The sequence below is a fragment of the Pelodiscus sinensis genome, chromosome 4 (genome assembly GCF_052426305.1).
Source record: "Pelodiscus sinensis isolate ZL-2025 chromosome 4, ASM5242630v1, whole genome shotgun sequence".
Taxonomy (NCBI): Eukaryota; Metazoa; Chordata; order Testudines; family Trionychidae; genus Pelodiscus; species Pelodiscus sinensis.
The window spans coordinates 93,953,968-93,968,423 of NC_143055.1; the positions used below are offsets into that span (position 1 = coordinate 93,953,968).

At 40.2% G+C, this 14,456-nt stretch overlaps 1 protein-coding gene across 5 annotated transcripts in view; it reads right to left on the bottom strand.

Annotated features, from left to right (window-relative positions):
- Positions 1-14,456, bottom strand: part of INPP4B (inositol polyphosphate-4-phosphatase type II B) — a 476,735-nt gene that overhangs the window by 125,921 nt on the left and 336,358 nt on the right. For all 5 annotated transcript variants that reach the window (XM_075929898.2, XM_089777992.1, XM_089777993.1 and 2 more), the window contains 2 exons: positions 12,053-12,183; positions 4,947-5,051 (listed from right to left, as the gene is read on the bottom strand). In XM_075929898.2, coding sequence (XP_075786013.2) covers positions 4,947-5,051; positions 12,053-12,183 — 236 coding nt within the window. The remainder of the gene's footprint in view (positions 1-4,946; positions 5,052-12,052; positions 12,184-14,456) is intronic.

Below are 14,456 nucleotides of genomic sequence, written 5' to 3' on the forward strand. Positions count from 1 at the left end.
CTAAGTGGTTCATGGGTGAAGCACATTTTGAAGTCAAGAGTCCTTCATTGGGAAAACCCTGCCACCGGTCTCAGGCATCTAAGCTCTGTTAATTAGAAAAATGAGATCCTGAAAGATGCTACCCTCCCACTTCACTCCCCAAACAATCCCTAGGCCTTTCAAAAGGGATTCATCCTTCTGCCATACAGCTTCCACCTCAACCCAAGTCTCCCCTCTGTTAGAGTAGGATGATCTTGTACACACTTAGCTCCTGTAAGTGCTCTGGAACCACTCGGAATCAAGTTAGATAGGACTCTAATGCAGTCTCTCCCCCTCAGGGCACACTCTCCATAGAGCATGCCTCCTTGGCTTCAGCATCTCCTGGCTATGACCTTGGAGCAGTCAGTACCCTTGTTCACATCAGGTATCCATGTGGATGGGACGGTTGAGAAAGCATCACATGCCCCACAAAGGGCCATGAGCCCCACCGTTCCAGTCAGCAGTGATTTTCAGCCAGTGGGGTAAAACTAAAAAGTTTATTAGTCATCAGAAACACGGCTTAGAACAGATCTTGTTAGTCCAGAAGTTAGGAATATGCAGCAAAATAGACCTTAGAAGTACCCAAAGCCTAGAATTATCCACCCCTGCCCCCAGAGACCCAAACCAGAAGACTGACCAGCTTAGAATGGTTTAGCCTCGGTCATGCACAGATGTCCTTCTCCATCTTTTTCTCAGGCAAACTGGTCTCGTGGTGTCACTTCTCAGTTTGCTTTCCAACACCTTTAGGTAATTATTAGAGTATGGGCCCTAGCAGTCAGCTGTCAGAATACAGCCAGATGGTAGTCACACCTGCATTTTAAAGGCCTGTTTACAACCTGTTCTCCCACAACCTAGATATTTAAGCAATAAAAGTAAACTGAGGGGCACACACAGTATTCAGAGAAAACATTAAGAACATTCCCACCTCAGCACACCCCTTTCTAATAAAGCTAGAATGATGTGACACAGCCTAAAAAGCAGTAAGGGAATGAAGAGAGCTCAGAGAATATTCCACATTACACTGGAAATGAACACAAATCATCATGTGAGAAATCACCTCGTTTAAAATCCCATCACTTTAGCCCTATATCCTGACTCTGCCAAGAATCAAACTTTAACAAATTCCTTTATATGTACTCTCTCAGCAAATCACTTTCTAATGCCTCACAACCAGTTCAGTAATTAGTATGGAAACACCATATAGTACTCAACTCCCTGGTAATTCAATGAAAAATCTGAACAAAAATTAATATCCTACATTTGAAATCTTAGTTCACTGTCAGTCCATAAGCATTATCAAAAACTCCATTGTTTCTGATGGTCATTTTACTCAGTTAAATCCAGCAGCTGCTCTACATCCACAAATTCCATTGACTTTAGCTGTAGCTGTAGCTACAGCATTTCTAGAAGTAAGGCCTTACTATCACTATTATTCATCTTAGAAATAGATCTTTACTAAAACAGAATCCTCCTAATTTCTCTAAAGGAACTTGGGACAATTGCTTAATTTCTCAAAGTCTGTATTCAGTACCAGAATCTCACAGCTTCATACATCACACTAAGTTGATATCTTGGCAGCTAGTAAAGCCTTAAGATGCATCACTGCAATCAGTTCTACATTCTTCATAAAGCTTTAACATTGGGCCAAATCTTGAACTCTTCTCAGGCAGAATACTCAATAACTTCAGTGGGCATTTTGCCTGAGTAAGGATTAAGGATTTGGTAGATAATTTTGATAGAGAATAAAGCTTTTTTATTGTACAGGTACCACCTTCCTGGTCTGGCACCCTCAGGACCTGACTGGTCCTGAACCAGGGAATTTGCCGCACAATGGGAGGTGAATGCAATGTGTGTGTGGGGGGAGGAGAGGAAAGGGGTCCTGCTTCCCCCTGGCCCCTCAGAGCTCTGCTTTTCCCCAGCCAGCTCCACTCTCACCCAGGACTCTGTTCTCCCCACAGCGCCAAAGGAAGGGAGTTCTACTTAGCTGCCACCCAGGGCTCCACTCTTACGCTGGGGATCCGCTCTCCATGCAGTGGCTGGGGACTTCACTGTCATCTGCAGCTCCATTCTCTTCCCAGTGGCTACGCTGCCACCCGGGGCTCTGTGCTCCTGATGATGGCTGAGGGAAGAGGGCTCTTTTCTCCCCAGCAACTCTGCTACTGCTTGGGGGCTCCGCCATTGCAGACGGTTCCATACTCCACTCCCCGCAGTACCCTGTTGCCACCCGGGCCTTTGTGCTCCACCAAGTGGCTCTGCTACCACTTGGGGATCTCTGTGCTCCTTCCAGTGTTTCTGTGCTCCCTCTGCCAGCATGCTCTCATACAGCAGCCATGCTGCAGCCCTCAACCGTGATAGGAAGCGACGCTCCCCCTCAGGAACCGGGGGCTCTGCGCTCTTCCCAGCCACTCTACTGCCCCGGGGACTCTGTCTTGACCCCTTAGTTTGGCAACAGTTCTGGCGCCAGCTCTACGGCTTATCCTGTGACACTCTTACGGGGGTCACCCAAGGATGCCGGACCAGGAGTGTTTCCGGACTAGGGGAAACCCCGTAATCCAGAGTTTCAACCTGTAATAACTTTCTCAGTTACTCAACATACAAGATATAAGCCACAGAAAGTAAGCAGTGCTTGTTCTCTCCAGAAACATCTCAAACAAGAATCTCTACTCCTTAAATATCATAGTTCTGAAAGCTTAAAAACATTGGACTACAACCCCAAGGGTTTAGCGCAAAATGGAAAGTGAAACCTTTTTCTGGCTCCTGAGCAGCAGGTAAATGTATTTTTCAAAACTGAATTTTGAATCATTTTGGTTTTATAATGAAACTTGTGACAGCTGGGCATGTGATAAACCTTGTGGGTGAAACCATTCCCTGCAAATCCTATTGCATTCAAGCACATACTTAACACGTAGGACTTCATAAAATTCATTGGCCTTGTTTAGAATTTTGTCTTTCCATAATACTGCCTGATCTTTTCATTGCTCATTGATTAGGTTATTGACTTAGTTTGCCCACTTAGGACTCTGCAGATTTGGCAGGCTCTCTCTCAAGATCAGGCCCAGTTTTGTCAGAATTATTACTCCAAGAGCCCTATGGGGACATAGCCATCATAGCAATGCTTATGCTCAGAGAAGATCTAGCATACCTGAAAGTATTATGATTGCAATGATTAGCTCTATAGGTAAAACAATCCAAACCAAGTAAAGCAATGCAATATAAAACGGTCAGAGCTATTACTGATAGCTCTGACCATCAGAGCTATTACTAAAGTACAAACTCACTATCCCTAGGGATAACTCTAAAGGTTGAGACAGATTCTAGGCTAACTCTGGCATGCTGATAAAGAACTCCAGTGGCTGTACCTTAGCTCTGACCTTGTGCTTTATAGACCTTGTTGGTCTTCCTCATGCATATGTAATCATGGATCTTCTCTCCTTTAACGTTCTCACCCTCATAATCTTCGTGTGCCCTCATTTTATAGGTTAGTGTATTAATTAAGCAAAATGTATTAACCCAAATATCAACTGGATTACCATGGCAACTATTAGCTAATGTTCCCCTACCAAGAATAGTCAAATTGTACAAGTTACCTTCTTGCAATTACTTATGAGCACTCTGCAAGACTTACAATTATGAAAAAAACCAACAAACAAAATCCAATGCCATCTTGTGACTTATGGTCACTATTAGTTTACTTTAATATGTTAACTCTTTGAGTGATAACTTCTATTCTTGCTATTAGGCCTTATGCTAACTGCTGAAACATTCTTATAAGTAGGCCTATAAACAATCCAAATAGTTTACTGTATTTCTGTGATCAAGTTCTTACTTCTATCTTAGAATAGCTGGTATAACTAGAACCCAATATTGTAGCCACGTAATAAACTACAACCGTAAAGCAAAATTTGAAGGGAAGTAAATCACATGAACTGAGACAGTTGAAAAAGTTAATTTAGAGTAGAGCTGGTGAACAATACACAATTTATGAAGTGAATTCAGCCCTTTTTCTTCTTCATGAATTCATCACCAACAAAATGCATTTGGGAGACATTTGTACACTGTCTGAAATTGTTAACTGAATATTTTATACAAACAAATTCCAGCTTGTGGATTACTTGTTAATAGCATATTACAAGTATTCCTTTTAATATTCAATAACCATAACCAAACACTTAAGCTTTGTGACTGGTTATCCCAGTCACAACATATTCTTTTATGTTCCCTCATCAGCTGACCTTAACTTCATAAACTATTTCTACTTATGTTTTATGAGTATATACATCTCAACAATGGTTTAAAAATTCATTTTCCACAAACATTTTAACCAACAAAGCTTTCCACAGATGAATGCTGATCAAAAGCAAGCAATAATAGTCACAAACAGAGCGTAACCAAATTCTCCTTAGAAGTCTCTGTAATTTTTGTGAATAATTTTTCTCTCTAATCTCCCAACCTTAAAATCAGTGTAAACTCATGCCAGCAAATTGTACCTAAATCTACTAAAAAGCCTATTGTACAGTATTACTGAAAGGGAAAGTAAGCCATTTAACTAGGTTCCCACCATACCATTTCATGGATCATGTTGATTAGTTTAAAAGCATGTGCCAAACCTTGGTTCCACTGAATTCAAAGGAAAATTTCCCAGGTACTTCAAAGTAACCAAGATATGGTATTATATGAAATAAGTGTTTTAGTACTATTGAGAATATAGTGCTTACTCTGAAGGCCCACCTGTCTAAGCACCATTCTTCTTTGTCAAGTAACAATGGTTTAATAAAAGAAGAAAAAGGAGATTTTTCAATAGTAGTGCTATGAGTTAAATAGCATGCAGTTTATAAAAGATACAGGAAAGCAGATATCCTGATTATACATAAACCACATTTACTGAAGTCAGTGACACAATTAGGACATTTCCCTGGAAGATACTTTACCTTTCAACCGAGGACTGTGCACATGCATTCTCTGCAGATGGAGATTTACTGGAACAAATTCTAGTGTCTTTTCTCCTTTACTACAGCTTGATTTGAAGGAAGATCCTGGAAAACAAAAGTTTAAAGAATCATTATCTCAAGCACCCAACAGATGTTGTGTCTTTTTTAAATGTGAGGACAGTACTTGTATGTTAGTGGCAATGTTTAATTTACTTTTAATGTGTAATTGTATATTAAGAAGAGAATGGTTTGCTGTGTCCCAGCATGCATCCATATTCCACTCAACAAAACAGCTTTTAAATTTAGAGAACAATCTAATTTTTATTCCTATCTGACAGACATTTCTGCTGCCTAGAATTGGTCCACAGCATGTTACAAATGCTACCACGGTTAATGTATATTAAGTTTACATTGTGCTAAAAATATAGGGGCATGAAGCTATGACACTATACATTTCCACTAGCAAATGATAACTTTTTTTTTTAAGATTAAAAGCAAAATAAATGCACTATTGATCTTTCCAGAAACAGCAAACAAATTTTTTTTAATTGTTCACATTTCAGGAGGAGCCATAAGCCTTCTTTCTTTCTAAAAAGACAATGTGATAATCAGCTACTCACGATGTGCTGAAAAGATCTGAGTATATAACTTCATAATAATCACATCCAAAATATGAGTTGAGTAACTAAGTATAGTTATTTTGAATGTTTCAAGGAACACAGTCAATGCTGGCAGGCCAAAAAGCTAATTTATCCAGATGTTTTTTTGATGGTATGTATATATGATACAGTAGCTTGTAATTTGCCCTTTTTATGCTTGTATGTTCTTGTGATTAGGCACTGTATTGAAAATTATCATTATCTGTAGTGCTTGCTACTCTAGCTTTGATTTTCCAATATTGCATAGGAGTGTGGGCATTTTTTTCATGTGCATTCAAAGTCATTTTGGAAAAAAGATTCAGGAATTATAGCAAAATTAAATTTGCAATTTTAAAGGTACAAGTGATATTTTGAATCTTTAATCCTCTAAACAATAAATATGAAATAATAAACCAGCTTTGCATATATCACCGTATGACCACAGTGACTGCCAAACTTTAGTTTTTTACATGTTAATTTCAAGCATCACACTTCTTTTCTTGTTCTCTCTCTGCACCCATATTCAAATAAAAATGAAAACCCAGGACAAGTTAAAATATGCATTTAATTTTATTCTGCATTACTTATTTAATTGAAAAAGTCTGGGGACACATTTCTGAAAACAACACGTGGAAAGATTAATCCCTTTGTGCAAGAGAAGAATGCAATGTAGTCTACAGGAAAATATACTGAGGTAGAAACAAAATTAAAAATGAAGACAAATAATGGGCGGTAATAATGTATACAGGAACCAATAAATATTTTGTTCTACAGAAACAAATTAATACAAGATATGAAAACGTAAGTGCTTAACTGACAATTTGTAAAAATGAAAGGAGGAAAGATATTATGAAATCGGCATTAAGTTTAGTTTAAAGTGAAGGAAATGCCTGTACAGTTTTGGTTGTGAAGGAAGTAGGAAACACACTAATATTGTCAATGAAAGATGAGTAACCACTACCACTGTGAGAGTAGCTATAAATCATCAACAGAGGTTTCCTCCTGATTCCAAGATGTCAGATATTTGGTACTGGTGCACTTAATCAATGAAAAACAGTTGGTGGTAATTCTGGCATACCGTACAAGTCTAGCAGTTATTATGGAAGACATACCAATAACTTTACAGGTTTCAGTTTTTAGACAAGACTGTAAAAAGATTCAATTTGACAGTAATCAATGTCTCAAAAGAAGCACTTAGCATCTCACAGTATCTGGCTTTAAGACATCAAAGAATACTTTTGCATATATAATTGATATAACGTAGAAAGAAAATTTGAGGAGATTGTGAAACAGAACAAAACTTTCTGTTTGTGTGTAAAGAGATGTGTTAAAGAGAGTAAGGAGATATTCCTAATTACAGAGGAGGTGTTACACACACAACATTATGCTCCATAAATCTGAGGGATTGAGACTAAACTACACAACAGAGAATAATGAAAATATACTGTTATATATAGGGCCATCAAACTTCCCAGATGAATTAACAGATTCTTATCCCCCTGGTTATTATACATAAAGATGTCTGTGTTTTGGGTCAAAAGAAACTGTATACTATGAATGTGCTGAGAAACTAGCATAACTTTTATTGAGGAGATATAAAAGCCCCTATCAATAAATATGGTCCCTTTAATACTGTAATTTCATTGTCATAATAAAAAAGTACTCTCTCAAGATGCATAAAAACTATCATACTTTAATTAAAGGATGCATCATAAGGCTATTAAGAGGTGCGTAACTGGGTAATCACGTAGTCAGTGCAATTTGTATCACTACATAGTCAGTCGATAATGGAAGGTGGTCAGGAGCTATTCCCACTGAGGCTCTGTAGTTTAAACGTAGTAAGAGCCATCTCCTACTACCTTTTAACTGCAGAGCCACAGCAGGGTTAGCTCCTGGACCCGGCTTGCTCAGTCCCAGCAGCCCCTTTACACAGCAGCTGTTCCTGGGGGAGTCTCAACTCCTTGCTGGGACCCCCCACCCCCACCCCACAGACAGGAGCTGCTGCTGGAGCAACCTCCCCTGACCCCCCCCCCCCCGCTGCCTCTGTCAGAGGCAGCAACTGTGGGCGGGGGGGGAAGTGGCATCTCGGACATGGTGCTGGGGGGAACCAGCTTTTAAGCCAACCCCCCCCCCAGCACCAGCTTATGTTTCCCCTTCTCCAACTTGCTCCTCTGGTATAGAGGCAGCAAGAGCAGGGGAAAATGCGAATAGTCGATCAATCAACTACTTTTTTACTTCCCTAATACTTAAGGGGTCGATTTCAAGGTAGCGACGGCCCCTCAGCGCTGTGGGACCAACCCGGCAGCACTCCAGCTGCTCTGCCCCAGGCGTCCCCAAGAGCAGCTAGGGTGCTGCCGGGTTGGTCCTGCAGCCCCGAGGGGCAGCACTATGGGACCAACCCGGCAGCACCCCAGCTGCTCTATTGCAGGCATCCCCGATTCAGCTGCTGCTGAAACTGACCAGCAGCAGCTGAATCAGGGACGCCTGGGGCAGAGCCAGACTATCGTAAGGGGGGGGGCTATGAGGGGTCTGGGGTGGCATCCCCTTCCACCCTACTCCAGACCCCTCATAGCCCCCCCCTTCTGATAGTCCGGCATATCTGATAATCCAGCACCCCCTGGGTCCTAAAGGTGCTGGATTATCGGAAGTTTACTGTACTTTGAAACTGCAAATAAAGCATAATGGCAGCCATGGGTCGCCCCCCCTCCCCAAAACAGGGCTTTTCAAAAGAAAAACAGCTGTTTAGACTCCTGAGGAGTACAGGATCTTTCAAAAAAGGGTTTTATTTTCAATCGATCCCCGTCTAAATGGCTGTTTTTCTTTCAAAGAGCCCTATTTCAAAAATAATCTGGCTACCATTGTGCAAATCAAGCGTGGGAAATTTAAATCCCAGCTTCATTTGCAATTTCGAAGTGTCTAATTTACATCCCTTTTCCGAGAGACTACAATGCAGATTTGGGATCTCAGCATGTAATATAATATTTATTATAATATACATTCAGTGTTCAAAGAGTGCTACTGACTTTCAGAGCAAATACAAAGGCACGATCCCTACCCCGAAGAGCTTAATTTTACATGTGATTCAATGAGTGAAAATAAAAAATAATGAGGAAGACGAAGTGAAGAAATTAAAATGGTTACAACAAAATATTGTGTGGTTACTTGTCTATGGCGTATGACACACTTCAGTGATTCCACTGAACTATGTTCACCAAGGTGCTCAAATGTAGTTTCCATATTACTGATTTTTCAAGATTTACGTTTAATATGATATATTCTTTTTTATCTTGAAAAGGAGAAGTTTTCTTAAAAGTGCTATGTGTTTCTACTGACTTCATAATAATTCTGTGTTTGTTGCTTTGTGTATGATGATATATGGGACACCTTCAAAATGCAGTTAAAGTAATTCAAAAACTGTGTCTGGACTCAAACAAAGGAACATAGGAATTGTCATAATGGATCACACTAGTGGGTCATCTGTTCTAGTAATCTTTCAACAACAATGGCCAGTACCAAATACTTGAGATGATGGCAGATGAACCTTTTGTCTAATGGAACCTCTTCCCCTGCACTTTCAAACAAACAATTCTCTGATGTTTATACAGCATCTAGTCTAATGGAAAGTTATTCTGAACAGAGATTCTATGGGTGTTAGCGTGCAAGTGTGTGGGGGTGGGAGGAGGGGGAAGGAAAGAGACAAAGCGTGTGTAAGTAAATATAATCCACTCTAGTGTTATAGCATGCTCAGTACTGAAAGGAAAGAAGGAAAAATGGTACAAGTGATTTTTTTCATATTTTGGAGAAGAAATACTTGTCTCAGAAATATTTTACACCGGGTAACAATTATGTTATAATTACTTGTGTCCTGTTCAGCACACAGAAAGAAATTATTCTGCTGTGCATTGTTTGTAATAAACATTCACTTTAAAACTGTGGTTACTCAGTTTCTCAGTGTAAATAAGAGGCAGTTTCACTAACTAAAACCAAAGGTGCTAGAGATGGAATTGGGTAAATACTTTCAAAAACTCTCAAATAGTTGATAGGAATTTTTAAATGAAATTTCCATACGACTGCTCAAGATCCTATTCTATTTACTTCCCACAAATATTCTGTGGGCATGCTGCCTGTACCCACACAGAGACCCACTGATTTTAATGGGGATCTGCAGCCAGCATATGTACAGCAAATTGTAGAACTGGACCCTTAGCAAACACATTAACTGCTGGGATTGTTTGCTGAAATAGCAAGTTTAAAGTGACTAATGCAGCATAGACCTGGAAAGCAAATCTCAAGCATCTAGATCTGCATATGGACACCTGAAACCGGCTTTTAAGCATTCCACTCATTCAGAGAGAAAGCAGAAACAATTATGTGACCTATGTATCCATTCATAACAAACCAAAATGTTAAATTATTGAATACTCGTAACAAATTACCCAGAAACAATCTATGTGCCCAAATCTAATTTCCAGAGATTATCATAGGCATTAAACAAGTATAATAAACAATAATGATATTCAGGAAATAATACTGAATGTCAGGTAAATTAGACAATTGGAATCTGTACGTGGACAAATTGTGAATTGCCAAAAATGTTAACTGAAGGAGTAAATTATGCATTACTTGCTCAGCTCTCATTTGGGGTGAGTTTTGCTGGTTGAGAAAATGGCCAATATCCTTTGCATGTGGAACACAGCAAATTTGTCACAGATGATATACTGAGTTTTACATGGACAAACTCCCCTCTATGCACTGCAGTCTATGGAGCAAGTGCTGTGCAGTATGCTTACAGAGCCAGTGTTAAGCCAACTATCCTTGGCACTTCATACCAGCATACAATGCCTCCTGAATGGCAAAGGGAGATTTGCAAATAATTGAACCTTTATACCTGTCATGGTAACATACAGAAAATGTCTGATGACAGGGTGCCCAGTCAAAGAGTTCAATTCTTTCCTGGCACACTGTGGGTAATGCCTCTAACACATCAGGGAGGAGAAATATGGGATTTGCTGCGAGCTGATATGCCTCTTAAATCAACCCCTTTGACAGATGTTCTTGAAAAGGTGGCTCCAATTTTGTTGTTACACTTTAATATCTTTAGTGACATGCTGGTTGGAATGAAGACGTTGTATGCCAGGGGTAGGAAAGAGGCAGCTAGCTGGATGGAACTAGCCTGCCAAGCCAGTGGCCGCGTCACTAACACCCTTACTACATAGCAGAAGCAGCTGCTTTAAACAGCAGGCTGCTAATTGCTTTGTAAGTTGGGCAGGAGGAGAAAGCTTTGCCTACTGTCCCCGTCCCCTAGCAAAATCTCCAAGCTCCCATTGGCTAGTTTCTGGCCATTAGGAGCTGAGAAATTTTGCTAAAGGCAGAGGCAGAAAATTAAGCCTCTTCACTCCCCTCCCCCCCCCACTCCCTATGCTCGAACAGAGCCATGTGGAGCAGCTTCCCAGCACGCAGGCACAGAGTCTGCAGAGTTGCTGGCGCTTAGGTAAGTGCCTCCCAGCCAGAGCCTGCCTCTGGCACCCCAACTTCCTCCCTTCCCCCAAAGTATTTGCCCCAGGCCACCACCCAAACCCTCTGTACCCCCTCTCCCTATCTTTTTCAGGTCACAACTTCATCCCAGACCCTGGACCACTCACACCCTTATCCCACAGGCCAGGACCCTTTCTGCACACATACCCCTCCCTCACCTTGCACCCCACTCCTCTGCCCTACGTCACCACCCAAGCCCTCTGAACCCCCTTTCTCCCAGGTCACAACACCCTCCCAGACCTTACATACCCTCTTACACCCCTCCCAGCAGGTCAGAATCCTCTCCTGTACCTATTACCCCTCCTGGACCCTGAACCCCAAGCCCCTGCCTCAGATTTGAACCCCTTCCTTCATCCAAACTCCCTCTCAGACCCCATACTCCCCTCCTGCACCCCAAAGCTCTATCCCAAGCTCCCTTCTACACCCCACCTGCTGTTCCAGACCCTGAACCCCCTACACAGAAGTGTGGCCCTTGACCACCTACCAAAATTTTGGAGTGCCCCCTATTAAAAATTACTGTCCACTTCTTCACCTTCTGTTTGTTTGATTATATGCCATGAGAATGTGAATTGAAAGTGAATTGAGGTGCATGAAAGACAGTGCAAACTTCACTTTTTGCCAGGAAATGTGCTCAGAAGTAGGGTACTACTAAGTGTTGCAGAAATGTTGAAAGAACAAACTACTAAATTTTTCCAGAGTTGTTTATATGGGAATTAAATGCAGAAATTTTAGTAACATGACAGGATTTGGGTGTGTAACTCCTAACTGAATCCCATTGCAACATGCAACTTATACACTTAATATACAGTCTCTCCTCTCAACAACCACTCCCATTGTGAATTATGTTAAATTCTCTTTGAATATACAAATGTGAAATAGCCATTACACAAGATATTCATTACCTCTCGTGGAGGATAGAGACTATTTCCATACCTGTATGTTTCCCAAGATCTGCTAACGTGTCCTGGTACATGTTCAACATCTGTTCACAGTGTGCAATAACATTTTTACGCATATTGTCCCAATGTGGAGCAAGTTCTCCCAGCTCTTTTAAGTCCTGATTCCTGCATCAACAGGAGGAGAGGGGAAAGATGGCATTAATCCAAATACAGTATGTAAAAATAGGCCTAATTCAGAAAACTAGTATTTAATGTTTAGAAACTACTAATCTGGTCTTTATATAATATTTCAAATAGGTACTCTATTAATAGAGAACTAAAGCTATTAACATTCCATGACTGTTTTGGGAATGATCTGATTTCAGCCCACTTGCTAATGGATGCTTAATTAAGAACATTAACACCAACTGTGTGAATAAAGGTGCAGCTCACTTTGGTAAAAACAAGGGGTAGTCCTGAGACACCTTAAAGACTAACAAACTTATCTAGGCATAAGTTTTGTGGACTGGAACCCAATTTGTCAGATACATGGAGTGGAAGCTTCCGTTTAGCAGGTATATGTACACATGCAAAGATGGGTTGGTTACATTACTATATCCCATGAATGCTTATGCCCAAATACATTTGTCTTTACGTTGTTACAGGACTCCTCATATTTTTTGCTGAAACAGCTGATTTTGGTGTTTCTGTGACATATTCATCTGGCATAAATGCATTAGTATGAGAACTGAGCTATTCCCTCATCCTTAGTAGGGTGGAAAGTGGTGTGGATAGAAGCTATCAGTTACCATACATTCAAAGTACTGCTAACTGCCAAAGTAATGGACAAAGTTCAGTGAGCAGCAAGTACTTCAGCTACCAGTGGGGTCAGTTCAACCATTAAATTTATTCAGAAAAATATGTATCAATTCATACACACATGAATACATATTCATAAACCAAACAGCTTAACTGACAACCATCCTTCCTTCCCCCTACTGCTGAATCAGGATGCATTCCTCTGACGGCTTAATCTCCATCCTGGCAGATACATTCCCTAGGTCAAAACGTCAACATTGCGGAAACCAGACATGTCACTAAACACCCAAAAGGAAATCCTTTAGTCAACTATCTGTTTTCCTGTACGTTCTCTGGAGGGCTGATCTGAATGAAACTGAGATCACAATACACAAGCATAGCTACAGTGTATTGATCTTTTGGTATTGTTCCCTACCTGCTACTTGAGTTTATCCAACAGTTACAATTCAAGTTTTAGTTTTGGGGGCACTGCTTAGCAGAAGAAAATGCACAACTGTCATTATCACAGAAAGTTAAATATCTCAGCTCTGCATCAGACTGAGATGTTCAGAAGAAACTGTTCCTGATTTGCTGAAAGTCCTTAGATGTGGAGAGACAAATTCTATGAGTGCTTCCTTATAACCACTTTATTTCTTCTGAAGTTGAAATACTTCAAAATAAACAAGCAAAACAAAAAAACCCACAAATGCCAAAATGATATTAACAGTCCTCAGAAAACACTCAAGATCTATTCGAAACACTTTAAATAACTCTTTTTTGCCATTATTATTTTTATATTTGATTTTAAAAAGCATACTATTTATATAGATGTAAATCTGTTCCCCTTTAAGTCAATAGCAAAACTCCAACTCAAATTGATGTCAGTAGAATGAGCCCTTTAAAAAAAAAATCATTATCGATGTTACCTAGCACATCTTAGACATGAAAATGAAGAGAAGTTATCTTATTTACACTTATCCTTATTGTACTATTTACTTTTATACTTCGCATGAATGGTGAAACTACAGCAGTCAGTTTCTAGCCAGTTTCACTTCTGGATCGCATATTAACAGAACACCAGAGTGCTTTGGTTGTCAGCATTTTTTTAAAGTTGTTTTCAGCTGCAGTTAAATAAACAAGTCCATTAATACTGGGCCAGATCCTTGTGGTTTCCCTTAAGTAAGTAGTAAAGGGTTTGGCTTAAGAAGCAATGAAGAACTTTTTCGTTTTACCAAACCTACATGATAATGTTGAAGAGTATGGGTCCAATGCTCAGTCTGGTTTAACCACTTCTCTTTCCCCCCCTCCCTCGCGTACCTCTTCCCCAATGCAGGTTTGCCAGAATGTTCATTCAGTTACTACTGCAAGTTTGAAGACTGCTCTAATTCATGCCTAAATCCATTGATCTTAAAATGACTGTTATAGGGGATAGGTGAACATGACTCAAGAGCTTCTTAACACCAACTGGAAGGCAGGTGGTTACAAGAATCTCCTGATTCTGGTCTGTACATTCTGGTTACCAAGAATCTCATGTGAGGTCTTAAATGAAAGCTGGGGTTATACCGATTAATAGTATCATTGTGATATATATGTAAAGATACCGTGTAAGGAGTTAAGTATATACACTGAAAATACATTCTGAGCCACATCTCCAATTACTG